This window comes from Mycteria americana, chromosome 4, assembly GCF_035582795.1.
Source record: "Mycteria americana isolate JAX WOST 10 ecotype Jacksonville Zoo and Gardens chromosome 4, USCA_MyAme_1.0, whole genome shotgun sequence".
Lineage (NCBI taxonomy): Eukaryota > Metazoa > Chordata > Aves > Ciconiiformes > Ciconiidae > Mycteria > Mycteria americana.
This window is the reverse complement of record NC_134368.1, coordinates 14,600,259-14,618,803: the sequence shown is the minus strand read 5'-3', so window position 1 is coordinate 14,618,803 and position 18,545 is coordinate 14,600,259. Positions and strand designations below refer to the sequence as shown.

Below are 18,545 nucleotides of genomic sequence, written 5' to 3'. Positions count from 1 at the left end.
GAAAAAACACCTGGAAAAAAGCATGCTTTAAACAGCAAAAGAAGATTCACCTCTGGTACATCTTTTTCCTAACAAGTCCAATGGCACGTTAATGTAAAAAAAACCAAAACCAGAACCAAACAAACAAAAAAAAACCAAACAAAAACCAAACCTCTATCAGCTCAGGCTGCTTCAGTTCAGAGAAAACTTTCCTGTAGTACCTGACTATACAGAGTCATTATATTACTCCTCTAAACACCTTGCAACCACTGAGGTTATAAAGCCCCATCCCACTTTGCTGCTCCCTTCCCTGGGGAACGTGAGCCGGTTGCCAGCGCTGTTCTATGGACTCCTATGCCCCTTGGTAATTAAAAGAATGCTCAGATAAAGCTACGTTAGCAACAGTAACCTAGTGCAGCTACAGAGCTCCAGAAATAACATAGACATCTAATTGCAAAAAAAAAAAAAAAAAAACAAATCCTTGGTATTTTCAAAAGCTTCTCAGCTGAACTAATGTTAGTTAGACACAATTGGGCTATAAAGGCTACTGGACTAGCCTGATAGATCATTCACACAAGCTGTCTTGAAGATGGAGAAAGGCATGCCATGGTTTCTGTTCTGGCTAACAGGAATCACTGTCAGGAAAATACTTGTATTAGAAAACAAACACGGACCCTGTCCAGTCAGAGTGCCTCAAAAATTAAGGAAGCTGGAGTGTACAAGAGGAGAAGCTGCAACGGTAGATGAGTGTAAGTCTTCACCCTGTGCACCAAGTTCCTGTTTATTAGAACAAAAAAGGAACCTTTCCATACCTTCTAGTCTGAGCTTATCTAACCACTTTCATGAAACCTAATTCTCATCAGTTATTTCCTTTTTCACTTTGTCAAGAGAAGTGGGACACAGCTGGAAAAAGATACAGCTCCAACAGCCAAACTTGATAATTCACTGTGTTAATGCTAATTTTACATTTAACAAATCTTAGAAAAGCAAAGCCAAAGATTTACGTCAGTAATTTCTCCTTCTGAGTGGTTGGTTAGGACAGATACACCCGTAATTTCTTCTACTATTATATATAGGTTATCATCTGTATGGTACAAAAATCTTGCACAGATCATAGACAGAAATACACTTGCACTGTACACATCTATATATAAAGCAACTCATCTTAGGCTGCCTTTATAGTCCATAGAGAGGAATAGGCAATTTTAGGGCAAAAATAATATGGCCTATTTAGATATCTACATCCAGAGGGGAACAATCACTTCTTAATGTTACCACTCTGTCCAGAGTGAGATGTCTGTATCTCACTTCCATTAATGACATCTAACTAAGCATTGCAAATGCTTGGTTAGATGAATTCTACCATTTTCATCTGGATTCCTGAGATAGGCTGTAAAATCTGAGAGGATGAAGATGGTACAATCCCAACAGCTCATCTGGGTAAGCAGTCCATTCTACATAGATTGTTTAAATAAAAAATTGCAGGAAAACTGTGGGAAGCTCAGCTTCCTTTGAGGATTTTGATCCTCACAGGACCACACAGGTGACCTGGGAGGAAACCAGCCTGTATGCCAGCATTGGATTTTTAGAAGCTAACATCAACAGTGTTTAAACTCCAAGCCAACACTGCATGTACATGTGAAGAGCCTACAGGTTAATATGATGGCACGTAATAGGACGCTAATAAATATATTATTGATTACTTCTTTCCTTCCTTAAGGAATTAGCTCATTTAGAAACTATGTATATAGTTATTATATAACTAGTATAGTATATATAGTATAACTAGTATAGTATTGGGTTTGCATGTAGGGTTTTGGTAGTGGGGGGGGCTACAGGGGTGGCTTCTGTGAGAAGCTGCTAGAAGCTTCCCCCATGTCCGACAGAGCCAATGCCAGACAGCTCCAAGATAGACCCACCGCTGGCCAAGGCCGAGCCCATCAGCGACGGTGGTAGTGCCTCTGGGATAACATCTTTAAGAAGGGGAAAAAAAAAACCCTGCTGCGCAACTGCAGCCAGAGAGAGGAGTGAGAACATGTGAGAGGACCAGCCCTGCAGACACCAAGGGCAGTGGAGAAGGAGGGGCAGGAGGTGCTCCAGGCGCCGGAGCAGAGACTCCCCTTGCAGCCCGAGGTGAAGGCCGTGGTGAGGCAGGCTGTGCCCCTGCAGCCCATGGAGGCCCACGGTGGAGCAGATATCCACTGCAGCCCATGGAGGCCCACGGTGGAGCAGATATCCACTGCAGGCCATGGAGGACCCCATGCCGGAGCAGGTGTGCACCCGAAGGAGACTGTGACCCCGTGGGAAGCCCACGCTGGAGCAGGCTCCTGGCAGGACCTGTGGACCCGTGGAGAGAGGAGCCCACACTGGAGCAGGTTTGCTGGCAGGACTTGTGACCCCACGGGGGACCCACGCTGGAGCAGCCTGTTCCTGAAGGACTGCACCCCGTGGAAGGGACCCACACTGGAGCAGTTCATGAAGAACTGCAGCCCGTGGGAAGGACTCACGCTGGAGAAGTTCGTGGAGGACTGTCTCCCGTGGGAGGGACCCCAGGCTGGAGCAGGGGAAGAGTGTGAGGAGTCCTTCCCCTGAGGAGGAAGGAGCGGCAGAGACAACGTGTGATGAGCTGACCACAACCCCCATTCCCCGTCCCCTGCGCTGGTCAGGGGGAGGAGGCAGAGAATTCGGGAGTGAAGCTGAGCCCGGGAAGAAGGGAGGGGTTGGAGGAAGGGGTTTTAGGATTTGGTTTTATTTCTCATTATCCTCCTCCGATTTTGATTGGTAATAAATTAAATTAATTTCCCCAAGTCGAGTGTGTTTTGCCCACGACAGTAATTGCTGAGTGATCTCCCTGTCCTGATCTCGACCCACGAGCCTTTCATCATACTTTTCTCCTCCCTGTCCAGTTGAGGAGGGGAAGTGACAGAGCGGCTTGGTGGGCACCTGGCGTCCAGCCAGGGTCAACCCACCACAAATCCCATTCACTCTTCTCTCACAACTTTCCCTCTCTTTTCCAGTTGTTTTTGTTTTATAGTCCTGCTCTTCCTTTTAGGAGATAGCATCAAATAACATTTCAAATGACCAATTTCATATGGGCACAGAAGAGCTAATGGACAGGGAATGGAATAACTAGTGGGAGTTATGTCTGCTGCTGATTAATTTGTTCTTTCTGATGTATCTATCATATCATAAATAAGAAGCAAACCCCTACTAACCTTGCTGCTCATATGCACACAATTCTTGCAGTAATCTCTGCAGAAGTCCCCCAATTATAGTACTCTTACCACATGAAGAATAGCACTGCCACAAACTTTTTAATAGTATCATGCATATTTTTTCCAACCCTCATGTTGTTCAACTCTTGCTTTGGTCAATAAGGAAAAGAAGAAGAGGATACCACAAAAGCAGCAGCTTGCTCAAGACGAAATAGGTAAAAGGAAAGGGTACAGAGTCTAGGTCAGCTGAAGTTCTATTAACACAGAATATTTTTAAGACATAAATGAATAATTATGGAATTTTCAGCCTATAGAAATTAGCATCACGAGTTATCAACTCCTAAAAAATTAAATTAAGTAGTTTTGTTTCATTAGGAACTTTACAATTTAGCAAAAGATCTTACACAATTAATTTAAAATAAGATAAGGGATAGTAATCAGAGAGGCCTATAAAAATTACAGTATTAGTTACATATATATATATATTTAATTTTATGTCCTGTTCTTAAACTCACTCTCAACACACAAACTTCCAGGTATACTACACCAAGAAAGCATGGTTCAGGGTTACTATATATATATTTGGCATCTATCAGCCTTCCACTACATAACAAAAAAATGTATGCAAGGTTTACTGTTACTTCTGAATTTTTCTTTCTTCATATGTAAAAGACACATCATTATTAGAAGCATAATTTGAAGAAAGTACTGTTGAAACAGAGAATCCCAAAGGATAAATCTTTCAGAATACAGGTATTACAGAATGCAGAGCTATAAAAAAGCACCACCTGGAGGTCACCAGGAATGTACTACGCAGAACAGTGACAACAAGCACCCATTTATGACAGAACGTATCTTAAGCTACCATATAGATGATAATCATCTCTCCACTCTTCACTTCCATTTTCTCCTTCTCACCCCATTCTCCTCCCCTCACACGCTCCAGGCTGCTAATGTTCAACTTCACAAAAAAACATTATTCAGAAAAATCAGTTCCTTTAAGCATGTTACAATAAACACTGAAGGTACACTCTGAAGCAAAACTTTTCTGTTTCTACAATCTAAATTTTTCTCTTCTACTTTGCATCCTAGAGCAAAATAGTTACTAGAGAAAAATAGTTGGAATCTTTTTACTATCTGTATATCACGTACAAAAATATCATTTCAATAACATCCCTAGCACGAGTTAAAGTTTTCAATTGCGATTAAGCAGTAACTTGGTACAAGTAGTTTAAAGGGTGTATTTTCTTTAAAAAGGACTGAGCATTTGTCCTTTGACATGGTAGTTGTTTCGAGTCATTATATCATTTAGGCCTCAAGCCACTTGAATATTTAGGCCACAATGGCTAGAAGTGTAATTATATTATTTATTTAAAACAAAAACCAAGACAACAATACTTGTGTGCAGTACAAAACTTGCAGCTCCTGAACTATCCTAAGAAAAAGGGAATAAGCACTCATTAGAAAAAACAGGAGAATTATATGAAATTTTACCATTAATTTAAGTAGAGCTCTAATTTCAGGCAATATTTGAAACAAGCACTGTTCACAACAACGGAAGCGCATGGAAACCGAAGGTTTGCTCACCTTTGGAGGCTTCAGACTTTTCCTCCTCTGTTTTTTAGGCCGTAATAACCGTTCCCTTTCCTAGAAGGAAAGAGAACATTTTGGTATGGGTTTCTTTTAAAACATATTTAGATATGTCTAACACAAAGAAATATCATTAAAATCTTCTTAAAGCCTATGCTAAAGCTAACACAAAGACAATGTCTTTATCCTTTTGAATAATGCCATGTTGATATAACACCATGCTGTACTGCAGCTTTATCCCTTTAGCAAACAAACCTTCAGCCATATACTTTACACACTTGATGGGAAGTTGGCAAGAAAAGGCTTTGTTAAATACTGGGCACAGATTTCTGACAGTTCTTTTGCCTCTTTTACCAAGAAGCTCACTATGGAAACAGAATTCACATTCTCACTCCAGTGTTCAACCATCCTGAAGAAGCAGGTCGGTAGCCAAAAATTAGTCCACCCTTAGTAACTACAAGTCATCATATCAGGCATACTGTGATATACAAGCATGCATATGCAGATATAGTGTTACATGTGACTTATCCTTGTAGGGCCAAAGTCTCAAATCCAAAGGCACTCTCAGTCTGTGTCAACTTAGTCAGTGTCTTTTTTCTACCATGGCTTTGGAACAAGATGACAATTAACTATATCATAACAGGAGGGGGTTACAACTGGAAAAATGCAGCGTTTATGAACGCTTAAGCCCAAGAATACTGCCTTGAATTCCAAAGGAGAACAGGAGGAAGAGAAGGTAAAAAACGCAAAGGAGCAAGCAAAAAAACCCCCAACAACACAGGTGATCAGTCTCCTTGCCTTTTCCTGATTCTTTCCTTAGCTCTGCATCTTTGTTTGCAGCACCTCTATTTTTAAAAGAATGATAGCAGTTCCAAGTGCTTCTCTAGCAGTTATTGCTCACTGCATGGTATTCTATTCAGAGCTGTTTGCTTTACATTCAGTTCAGAAACTGGACAAATAGGAAGCTCCCAGTGGAAATAACAACAAAATAATTCATGTTTATCAGCACATTGTTCCAGGAATGAAGTTTTGTAAAATATGAAATAATTCAGAAAAGCACAACAACTTATATAGCACCTTTAATAGATGTGGGTTTCAAAATAAGGAAAAGTAATGACTGCCAAGGTAGAACTGAGCATGTATTTGAAGCTGCAGAATAATGTAATATAATATATTAAGCTAAAACTGAAACCACACAGGTGAATTTTATAGTGTTGGAGAAAAATGCTCCCTCCTCAGGTACCTGGTTAAGGCACAGTCCCTGCTTTAACCTGGGTCTCCTGCATCCCAAACAGGTGTCCAAACAGCTGGACTTCCCTCTCACTTCAGTGCGGAATGAACAAACACTTCCAAAATCCCCCACTCCTTCCTGTTTCTAATCTTGTTTGTAAGAAGACCGCTTAATTTACTGTCTCAATAATACATCAAGCTACCAGAACAATAATAATGCCAATTAAACAGCACTATTTACTGGATCACTAGCATCTTTTGCAATCATCTGAGTTTATTTTGACAGCTTTCCTTTTAAGAACTGACCAGAACACCACTGTTGTGGGAGAACTCAAGTTGATACGGCTTCAACAGCATCAAAGACATCCTACAGATGACAATGTTAATCAATTCAGACAACCCTATTGCCTAAAGCTATTGTTCTTATTTCTGTGTATCATATTGGTCTCAGCTGGAGGTAAGCTGATGACTTTTATATTAATCAGGTATGTGACGCATGGGTCATTCTTGATAATTATGATACATTTGTATTCTGTAGAGGTGTGGTTTGAGCCAGAAAAAATAGCTAAAAAGCATAATGGAAGTGCAGAATTCCACTGCATTCATATCGAAGGCAAAGCATCAATTAGTTTGTACTGCCAACCAAAGCAGTATCCTAGTTAACAATTTAACTTATTTCTGCGAGTCAAAAAGTATCTGTAAATAGGAAACAAAGCCAAAATGAAACCATATTTTAAAATATTTATTTATTTTACTTTCACACTAAACACAAGTTAATACTATTTGACCAAAGTCAGGATACAATATATTTCCTCAGGTTACTGGCTGAGACAGTAAAAAGAGAGTCCTTTCATACCCACTTTACACTGAAATATAAGTGAGGTTATATCTGCCATATACTGGGAATTTAATAATCATGTCGTAGTCTCTGTCTGTACAGTGGTATTTGGAAGGTAAAGCAGCATTGCCCTGTGAATCAGACCCTACATTATAGTGTCCGAGTAACATCCTACCGCTTGTAACACTGTGACACTGGAGAATGCACGCAGACATCAATCTTTGGCACTGATTACAGAGAGAAATCCTGGGTCAAAATCTCAGAGGAACTGCCAAGAATAGAGACAATGTTCCAGACAGAGCAATAACACATCTTGTTGTTTTATCTTTCTGGATCTTCTATTTTTATTTTCAATGTTGCACCCAATTGTTTAATTTTCCATTTATACAGAATGATCTTAAATTCATTTTATCATTTTGTAGCAGTCAGTAGTGCCATTGGAGATGCTCTGTGTCTGCCTGAGTTCCAAATGCTGCTCGAGAAGGGCAGTGGTCTCTCAGAGATGATATGTCATTTCTGCCAGCACCAGAAGGGTGTATCATAAGTTATAAGATACCGTAAGTATCGCTTTTAGGAGAACTTCTAGATCAGGGGAGTGGTTGGGTTTGCACCAGGGTCTACATCCCACACGTTTCAGCCATTAAGTTTTGGAACATGTCCTTTCCTCAAGTTCCTCAGTTGTTGACAACCAATTTTGTAAGTAAGGTGGATGGACTGATGCACTTCTTTTCACAAGCAGCTCACACTAGGTAAATATTTTATAATACAGAGATTCATGCACATTCCAAAGAAATTCGTTCACTACCTGAGAAATAACAAGAACCCTTCAATGCCAAAGAACTATTTCTGTATCACTACTACAACTGGAGTTAAAATATTGCCCTCAAATCTTTAGCTTGCCTATAGACGTGTGTGCATGCATGTATGTATACCAGTCATAAGCATTACCACTGTGAGATCATCAATAACATGCTGCTGTTCTTTGACTTGCAGTCTAAGGAATTCAATTTCTTGTTCCTCCCGTGTGCTGCTGAGATCATTCAAAGATGTGTGCCTCTTCAGTGCTGGTTGTGCAGATAACTTCTCTTTCTACAAAAATTAAAATAAAATTGAAAAAAAAATTAAACATACAGAATGTTTTAAAGTGTCTTGCTGTAACAGGAGGAAAATGCTCGTGTGTGATGTAGTAATCAAGAATTCTTTGGACTCATCAGTGCATACTCTACTACAACATAAGGCCTCTTTCAACAAAAAAAAAAATTACACATTCTGTATGCCTCAGTGTTAATATCTCACATAAGATATTTTAAAATGGAATCAAAGAACATAGTCTGGGACAAAATTAGCAGACAAGTGAACTCAATGATCTAACATAGTAGAGCCTTTGGCACATGCACTCAAATTCAGTTCTGACTTCTAATCATAGAAGCAACATTTATTAAAGCTGATTTTTAGTCATACGTTTTATAGCCTCTAAACACATTTTAACTGTCTGTGATCCTTTCCCTTAATCAGCGTGAATTGATACAACACAAAGCACATGCCACTCCAAATTCAGAGTATGAATATTCAGTTGCATTGGCTGAATTTAAGACTCTGAAATGTCTGTATTAGAGTGAGAGCCTTACAAGCACTTCCACCTCAAAAGTAACTGTGTGCAATGTGTTCTAATAACATGACGTCAGAGATGATTACTTACCAATTCTACATTTTCCCTTGAGAGATTTTTTATTTTCTCTTCCATTCTCTGGATACATTGCAACATATCATCATTTTTTTTGCTCATCCTCTTATTTTTTTCCACCAAAGGCTTCAGCTGACTTTCTGTCTCCCGAGAACGTTTCAGCTGCAAATGGCAAAGGAACGAAGTTAGCTGTGCTTTAGTCTACACTTGTCGGAAAGAAGAAATATGTGTGTTTTCACTTGCCTTCTTCCTTCATTCAGAAAGTTTAGTTCTTTTGTTAAGTGGCATCTGATATAGACTACTGCTGAACTAAGAACTACAGGAGTCCAAACAAATAAGAAATAGCATTTTTGTACAGTCTACAAAAACACTAGATCCGGTCACCTCATTTTGCTCTTGGAAAACGCTTATGATGATCCATAAAAGTGACTTCTTGATAAACTAATCTCGTTCTATACAAGCTTCTTGTGAGCAACTAGGTCTCTAGGGTAGCCATTTTCACTATCCCTTTAGTAGGAGCAAACTCTTCCTACTCTACTTTAAAAACCCTATACCTAGTGTGTAATTAGAGCAATGAGAAAGTCAGCCAGAGGGCACAGATTCAATCTCAGCATTCTGCTGACATTTTCAAGCTGCTCAATTTTGTTCCTGTGGTTTTATGATGTTAGACAATTATGTGAAGCAAATTACTGCCCTTTCTTGCATTTGTGTGTATTCAATATTTCACCCTTTTTATTTCATTAATCCTTGAGCAGTTTTGTTTGTAAAAAATCTATTTTTTCCAATCAAAAGTTTTTTCAATTTACTGAGTTTTAACTGGAAATGCGAAAAAGATAATCTTTGTCCTGAGATAATTTCACTATTTGGTTTTCTGTTTCATTCTCAGGAGAAAATTATTTTTCACAGTGCTTAATCATACAAGCTTACTGATATTACTGGTTTTATGTAATATTGTCTCACAATATGACAAAACCTTCTCCATATCTTTTCCAAAATATACTTCTTATGCCTCTAGGTCAAGCATCAAGAAGAGCACTTGACTGAGTCATACATGCCCTCCATCTAGAGGGACACTGAAGGATAGATGCTGCAGTACTTCAGCATTCTTCAAGGATGTTTTGGATTTCTTATGTCCACAGAAAGGATTAGGAGGCTGAATTATCTTGTCTTTATATAATGCAATCTTGAAAAAAGGCAAGATGTTCTTGAGAGTATAGAGCAAAGCAACTGTAGCAGGAAAAGTGTGTGTGTGTGGGGGGAAACAACAAACACTCAGCACCTAGGCAAAGTAGGAAAAATGGCGAACTGTACCCAGGGTAAAACACATGTTTTTCTCACCCCAAGAAACTTAAATTGTTAATGAGGAATCAATTTTGTCATATGAAAGGGCAGTTTAGACTATACAGCTATTTAAAGAGGAAAAGTTTAAAGAAAAAGACACTGTTATGTTCTCAATTCATCCAATTTTGGTCTAGCATTTTTCAATTGACTTCACTAATCTATGTTCAGCCAAGATGCTGGACAAGAAAATTTCAAAAATTAGCTCTTCTGATGATCATTGCGATGTCATAACTAAATTAAGTCCTTTTATCATAAAGCAAAGCCTCGTATCTCAACATGAAGAGCTAAGTCTGACAAAGCAAGGAGGAAGATATCAATGCTTCACTCATCTATAGGACTGACACGTGGCAAGAGTGCCCTCCACTTCTGCCCTCACCATACATAATAGCATTATTTCAGAATCAGATACATAGGTTGCATGAGGGAAAATTTCCATCTGATTAGAATGAAAAATCTTTTCTTCTGCCACTAGAAATAAGGCATTATAAGAGGGCATGTGTAAGACGACATGTGTAAAAATTCTTATTGGTAAAACTCACCTCCCATTGCAGTCAATGGGAGTTTTACCGTTAACCTCAGTACAAGCAATTAAGTAGTGATGCAGGCTAATAAAATTCATTCTTAAAATTCTTGTCATATCCTTTCTTTTGTAAGTTACTATCACTCTCCTAGGATAATTTCACCTACTTAAGAGATTTCCCTTGAGAATTGGCAGATTTTTCATCTCCAACACGAGAAAGCTTTTTTAACTCCTAGCTAGCATAAGCATGTTTTACACAACATCATTACACAGTGCCACAGGCAAGCTATCAGTCAATTTGTTTACGATGACCCCAAAATAAATTTATAAAGTTTTATTTTTCTGGAACAAGACAGATTCCATCCATCTTTTATGGTCACAAAGTGAATTTCTATAGAAATCTCTGTTATATTTAGATACAATTGACTGAGGACAACCAGGACTAATTTGTAAATTATTTATAACACTGACTTTTCAACATTAAATCTTTTACCATAAAGATGCCCTCCGAGTCACCATCTGTGTTATTACTAATTAATTTACCAGTTCATTTCTTTCATCTGCTAAGAGAGTATTTCTGTCTTCCAGCTTCCTTATTACAGCATTCAGTTCAGCGATTTTTAACTGAAATCTCCGCACATCTCGTTCATCCAAATGCTGCTCCTTTACATCAAAAACATATAGATATATAAAATTACCTTTTAAAAAATATTTTACTATCCATAAATTTAATATCATGGTTTAGCAAGTGGATTGTGTAAATTTTAAATAGAGTCTTTACATCAATGTCTGGAAAACTTACTTTAATTAACTGAAACACTTAACAATATCATCCTGTGGAAATGCTACATGATATATTACATGAAAAGTATCTACCTGTGAAATGTATGTAAAGGTTTAACAATTTAAAAAAAAAAGCTAGGTAAATAATATTTCACCTATTTCTGGTTACTTCTCACCAGATTTCTTACTATCAGCTAAATGTAAAAAAATCTAGTGCATAGGACATCGATTAAAATCACATGGCAGAGTTTTTGAAAAGTATAGTATCTATTTGCCGTTGGTTAAAATAATTCCTAAAGTTATGAAATAAATATCTAAGAAAATAATGGGGTTCACAGCTGAAGTTCACAACGTAAATTCTAGAAGTTCTCTGTCCACATATTTCTCAATATTCTTTGAAATTCAAGAGATGCAAGGAGTTTCTAAATCACCAGTGAAACAGCACAGTGCAGTGCAGAGCCATTTACCATCAATTAGTCCTTCTAGTATTTTCAAAGTAACCACAAAAGTACTGTGAACACCCAGGCAGCAATTATCCTGTGTTGAACATTTGAAGAAAACACAATTTTCTTACCGGGCTTCCCATCAGTTCGGTGATATCCCCCACTCCCGCAGGAAGCTCTCTCTTAGGACTACTGTGGTATCGTTCTGCCTCCTTCACTTGGACAAGCTGTTCATCCAAAGCTTCTTTCTGAAGGAGCAGTTTCTGAGTATGGCCTGCCTGCACACCAAGGTCTTTCTCCAGAGCCAGAATCACTCTGTCTTTGCCTTTTATCTCATCCATCTGGAAAGAAAGAAAGCAAGAAGGAAGTTTCTGTAACATCTCCAAGTGTTCACTGCATGCATATCCACAAACTTGGAAAAACAAAGTTCTATTTCTCTCAGAATTACACCAGCAGCCAAACTGTGGTTGCTACAAATAAGATATATCTCCTCTGAAGCCTTTTCCCCTCCCCTTGAAAAAGTTTCAGCCTTCACTTGGCCATGAGTTTGCTCAGTGCAGTCTCAACTCAAAAGACAAACAAAAATAGATACAAACATAGACTGAAACAGAATGCATAGCCACTGAAATAATCCACTTCATCTGAGGATACACACTCTACAAGCAGAAGAAAAATCTCCCTCCACTATGCTTCAGAGACGAAGCACAGAGCTAGTACAAGATAAGACAAACACACCCTTTAAAACTCACCTGGGCTTTGCTTTAAAGCTTGGGCCATGCACATTTGCCCCATGTTGACTTCCTCTTTGTTAGTGAAAATCATACATGGTGAATCTCTTCACAGACATTTAAAAATTAGTAGCATATACACGCACACACATTTAAATTTAAAATCTTAAGCATACCTATGTATTTTATGTGCCCTTGCTATAAGATTCAAATGAGGACTAGTCTTTGTATAGAAGGAAAAAAAGCAAATGCACACAGAGCATTAGAATAATGGCTAGGAAGAAATAGTTCTTAAACACCATCTATGGTTACTGAACAGTGTTGTTCATACATCTCGATACCAAATAAAGCATACTGCTAGCAGTGATCTATTGCAGCTCTCATAGGATTTGTCCCTCGCAGCATCAGTGTTGAATTCACTTTGGTACTATTCCAACTGCTACAGGACGTGACAATCTGCAGCAGTTACTATAGGAACAGATTTCTTAACAAGAATCTTAACCATTAACAATATATTTATTGGAAGGGTGCTGTAGATCCTTCAGTTTACTAAATTGTTTTCTTGGCCGACATAAACCTACGGAATTTTGGAAATAAGACTATAGTAGTCTTATGTGAAAAAATAAAATCACGAACTTGTTAAATCATACATTTGCTCTTTATTACAGCCCTACATCCATAGAAGTCCTTTATGTCAAGTTACACCAAAAAAAAAGAAAAAAAAGGAAATTCTAGAAGTAACATAGTTAAGTCTGAGTGATGTACAGGATTAACACAATCAGATTACACGATCAGATACAATTTGTTTCTTCAGGACCCTTGCCTTACTCCTTTCACAGTCTACAAAGCACATGAAATTAGTTTGTGTACAGAACCTGAGTGGCAGGAGATGGCCTGGCTGAACCAAGTCCAGTCATGATCGAAGATAAAAAGGTCAGATTTGAAGTGAATAAGCTGGTCTACACTATTTTTAAGTTCCAACTGGAACTGATGGAGATTGCTTCTGATGGAGATTTCTTTCCTGACTTGGGAAGGTTGCTGGGTCTCAATTCCTTATCCAGTAAATAGGTATAATACTTCCCAGTACGTCCATTCAGATTTGTGAGACTTTCAAGTATGCCAAAAAGGACTTGCAGGAAAAGAATGCAGTTTTTATTAATGGAAGAATTTGCAACATGCAGGGTTTCAGAGGGACTGTGCAGTGAACAGCAATGACAAAAATTAAGCAGCTGCCTCATTCACTGAATGCTATCTGTCATGAACACTGATCTATCGGGGACCCCTTGGGAGGAAAAAATGTCATGTAACTAAATACTGTGGACAAAGTCTCACTTTCAATTACACAGGTGTTCACATTGAACATCTATGTAATTGAGAGAGAAATTTGGCCATGCAAGGCATACATTTTACAAGGAAGAACCAAGGTTACATAGGCAGCCCTGATTTTAGTTACCCAATTAGTAGCACATTTCATACTCTTCATATTCTTATAACTTACATGGTAAATGGAATGACATAAGTGTTTAAGTTGGAAGAAAAAAGAAAGCAACAATCTCAGTACGAACTGCTACTTGTTGAACTGCAGCAGAACAGATAATTTGAAACAGATGTGACCAGTGAAATCATGCCCATGTTATCCTTCACACCTATTTCCATAGCTCAGAGCACACGAGCTCACACACATTAGAAAGGAATGCCATGAAAGAGCATGGCTTTGGAGTGGGTGTCAGTGGAAAGCAGGAAAGAAGGCAGAATTCTCCTCTGCTCTTCCTATTACTGTTTTTTCTACCATAAAATCTACATGTGGTGAAACTTTCAGAAAAAAGAAACACCCCATGTTTCAGTCAAATAGAAAAATCTTTGAGACACTGATAATAATTGAAAATAGCAATATAATAGCAATGGCTGCACATCCTTTTTTATTTTGGGCTTATATTTTAAGTTACAGGTAGGCACTAGAGAATCTGTCACTCATGTAAACGTACGCGTGTGCGTGCACACACACACAAATACACAGCATTGCAATAGCGCTTATTTTTTTATAAGCACAAACTAGCTGAAAGAAGAATTTCTAAGCAACTAACTTATTACAAACTGATAAAGCTGAACAGAACTGCAGCAGTAATGCCTCTCTACCTTAAGTTCTGTTTCAGAAGCCTGGGGCACAAAACAATTCTCCTTTCCTCAAGGGGACAGTTACACCTTTGATTTCTCCAGTGTAACTGCATCAACCCAGTCAATGTCTCAGTTTTCTTAAGTTTACCACAAAGCCTGACCCAAAGATTTACCATCTTTCTTCAGACTTGCACGCTACAGAGCAAACTTGTCCATCTTCCCTGTCTGCTTTGTTAACAGAGAGTACAATTTACTCTAGAGAGGGGAAAAAAAAGGAAGAGAAATATTTTAGAGGGATGCAACATCCCTCAGTTCCACATGGGAGAGATGGCAGGTCAAGGGGCAGGCAGACAAAGAAAGAGGAGGTACAAGACTAGGAAAAGGAGAGATATGGTTTGGGTTTAAACTGAACATAAGCTGACAGTTACAGAAGAAAGGTCAACCACTCCCAGAAGACTTTCGCTTAGCTTCGTCTTGTATATTCTCATAGTTGTAAAAGCTCACACAAAGTCTCCATGCCAGTTCTGTACCACTGGAGAACTACTCTTTTCTGGAATTCTTGCCACATTTGGTTACATAAAGAAGAAAAAGTTGGCAGCATAAAGGAAAACAGCCGTATGTAATCAGACCATGTATTACAGTCTTTATTTTAGTGGGGAGAGGAGTATCTTCCATTAGGTAAATGAAAATCAAAATAGATTAATCTGGGTTCCCTGCTGCTTGCTATCTTGATCAAATAAATATTGTGGAAGCAACTCTGTCATAGCCAAGATTGTCTAGGAATCCACATGGTCTAATTTATTAGACCAAGTGACAGAGTTGGAAAGAAACAAGCTTTCAGGTACAGAAGCCCTTCAGCAGATAAAGCAGCTGTATGCTTAAAAGCTTGTCAACTTTTCCACCTACAAAAGTTTGCTTTTCCCATAAATGTTTTGGTCTCTCTCTCTCTATATATATATATGATATATATAGGTATATGTGTATATATGTACATACACAAACACACACAGTGTCCATATACATGTATATGTATATGGACATGTATATATATATACCTGTACATGTGTATATATATATACCTACATATACACACTCACATTTTGAGGTATTTTCCAGTTGTCATTTGTGACTACTGTAGCCAAGCTGAACATCATTGGTTTTTATGATATTAAGTGAAATAACAATTAGTGATCCCCTCATGACCTCTCAAGTTTAAAGGTTTAACCCTGTATTCCATTACGACAATGTTCATTCACCAAACAGCATCCAGAATTTGTTACTTTACCATGCATGGCATTCCTTTCTTTTTCATGCTTTTTAATGTCTGTTTTACATCACTAGGGAGCCATCTCCAAACTACTCATCACTTACATGGTTGTCATCTTTAATTCTGTTCTCTCCCAGGTGCAGTTTGATTACATATAAAGACTCTTTCTGCCTATCAGCTTGAAAATCCATACACACAGGTAGACTTTTACCTGAGTTCTTGTACCATGCCTTAGCCATTGCGACATTCTCCTTTCTGACCTTAAACGCAGTCCTGCCTGCTCACCATCCAATGTGAATGCTGCTGTTAATGATGCTCTTTTCACAAAACTCTCATCTCTGGATTCTCTAAGCTGTTTTTCTTTTTACTACATTAAACAACAACAACAACAAAATTCACTCTCATTGTCAAAGATGTTCACAGCCTAATTGGAGTCCATTCATCCTTTATCTAATATTAGGGTGCTACGTCCCCTCCCCAATATCAGCTTGTCATACATGCAGTCATGCATTTTCATGTTTTCTCCCATGCCACTGTTCCTATTTGAAGGGACGCTCCACAAATATCCATTTGGTTACCTGACTGACCTTCCTCAAATTCCTCTTATATCTCTTCTTTTCCATGACACCTCTAAAATACAAAGGGAAATCATGAAAAAACTGTAAATACTTCACAGAAATTACACTGCTGAGATCACAATCTATTGTCTGGTCATCAAATAGGGTACCTAAACTAACAAATCTCTGAGAACCTAAGACATAGGAAGCACTTTACAGAAATGCAGGAATTTCTCTATTGGAAGTGATGCAGGTATGTCAAGGCCAGCACTGAGCTGAAGCTAACAAACCTGGATGGATCCGTTCTCACCCAATGATTCATTACCAGATTCTGAGCGAGTAGATGCCTTTCCACTGTGCTCCTCAACCACTCATGGTCCAGGGAGCATGGTGCAGGACCTGCCACGCCAGCTGCCTGTAAGAGCTTTCTGCATCTGTGGCACAACGTAGCTGGGACGAGCAACACGTGGCAACTGAAAGCTGACTGCACTAATCTCCTACCACCGCTTTCGTGTATTCCTCCCTGTACTACTATTCATTTGAAACCTCTCACTAAGATACAAAAGGTAGAGACCACCTTTTCTTCCAACATATTTAGCACAATGAGATCCCAATGCATGCATTGGGCTCACAGGTATTATGTTAAATCAAATATATTATCCCAGAAATTCCTTCCAAGTGGCTGCTTTGGTTTCAAATTTGTTCTCAGTTTAAAACAAATTTGCCCACTTTTTGCAGCTACACAATACAACAGAGTCACATGAACTCTTATACATTCTGTTTTCCATGGATTTTAAAACATTTTAGAATAGCCACATTTTTCTTTATGCAATTAAGCATGGTAGAATTCAGTACAAAAAGTTTGCGATAGGAAGGCAGTGGAGTAACACAAGGTTAGGACACATTTTCAGTTACATGCTTTGAGAAGAAAAGTAGCAGAAACACCCTCTGAAAGAGGATTTTAAAGAAAATAGGATCATCCACAAGCAGCTGCAGAGGGAAATTACTGAGAAATCTCCTTGGATAGCATAAGTAACTCTGGAGCTCTTGGTTAAAATTACAGCTTTCTAAAGTATCATTTCTTAATTAATGGGTTTTGTGCTGTCAAATGTTAGGTGCTGAACACAGCAATTACCTGCATTATATCAATGAAGAGCTAGTATTTATAGCCTGTGTCAAAATTACAGTTTCCTAAGAACAGGTATCTAACTGCCTCCTAACAGCTATGAGAAATGAGCAGAAATACGTGTTTTAATAATATTTATCAAACATGAAAGAAACCAAGCCAGCCATTGGAAAAAGTATTCCCCTGCCAATTATCCCACACTTCAATAGCTACAGTGAAAGAAAGTCAGAGACCTTTGGGGGAACTTTAGCCTCTCACAAAGTTGAAAGAGAAATTCCCAGGGAATTAAAAGCTAGATCTATCAAGGCAGTGACATACTCAGTTTTCAAAGTGGAAAAAACCAGCTGCTGCATTGCCAAGTGTGAGACCTTCCTCTTTACCCATCCTTATCAAAGTTATCTCCTCGCCAACTGCAGAACAAAATTCTACAGTGCTCTTCTAGAGAAAAAATTGAATTAATCTTTATGCTAAATGCTTGACACTGAAAATAGGGATATCTTGATGGAAGGATTGCTAGTTACTAGGAAAAACAAAAAGGAGATGCTACTCAAATAAACAGTTAAAGATAGAACTATATGGAATTAATGCCTTTTACATTTATAAAGGGACACAAAGATCTAACCACAATATCCCAAGCTGAAAGCCCACCTGGAGAGAGGAATTAATATATTCCTGCATTGTGCATAGCATTCTCTACATCAGACATGGCCATCTATTTAAATAAATGTTTGCTGCTTATTTAGGAACATTAGGAGAAGAGGGAGAAAAGATGCCAGCCATCCAGTGGAGAAGTAAGGATCATAGACACAGGTAGATGGGACTTATTCTTAATTTCATGTGTAATTTTTCTAAACCAATAGTCAATATTTTCCTCCAATAGTTTTTCCACATTTTTTTAAGTGTGTAAATCTCATAGGTAAGGCATATATTAAAAGTTTTGATAAATTATACAAGAAACACCATATGGGCAGACAATTCCACAACTTACTGATAGGAGGTTTCTCACATCTTTCTCAAAAGCACCTTGTATTATTGTAGCTGACTACAACCTCTACTACTGGATCTCTCCTGATACCGATTACAAGTGTTCATTGACAGAGCTACAATGAACAAGTAGTCAAAAAGATGG

The 18,545-nt window shown here is 38.4% G+C and overlaps 1 protein-coding gene across 1 annotated transcript in view; it reads right to left on the bottom strand.

Moving 5' to 3' along the window:
• The window catches only part of JAKMIP1 (janus kinase and microtubule interacting protein 1), a 71,067-nt gene that overhangs the window by 15,399 nt on the left and 37,123 nt on the right, over positions 1 to 18,545 (bottom strand). Inside the window, exons 4-8 of the mRNA XM_075499725.1 lie at positions 11,755 to 11,964; positions 10,941 to 11,060; positions 8,552 to 8,698; positions 7,801 to 7,941; positions 4,782 to 4,841 (exon numbers count right to left, since the gene is read on the bottom strand). Coding sequence (XP_075355840.1) covers positions 4,782 to 4,841; positions 7,801 to 7,941; positions 8,552 to 8,698; positions 10,941 to 11,060; positions 11,755 to 11,964 — 678 coding nt within the window. The remainder of the gene's footprint in view (positions 1 to 4,781; positions 4,842 to 7,800; positions 7,942 to 8,551; positions 8,699 to 10,940; positions 11,061 to 11,754; positions 11,965 to 18,545) is intronic.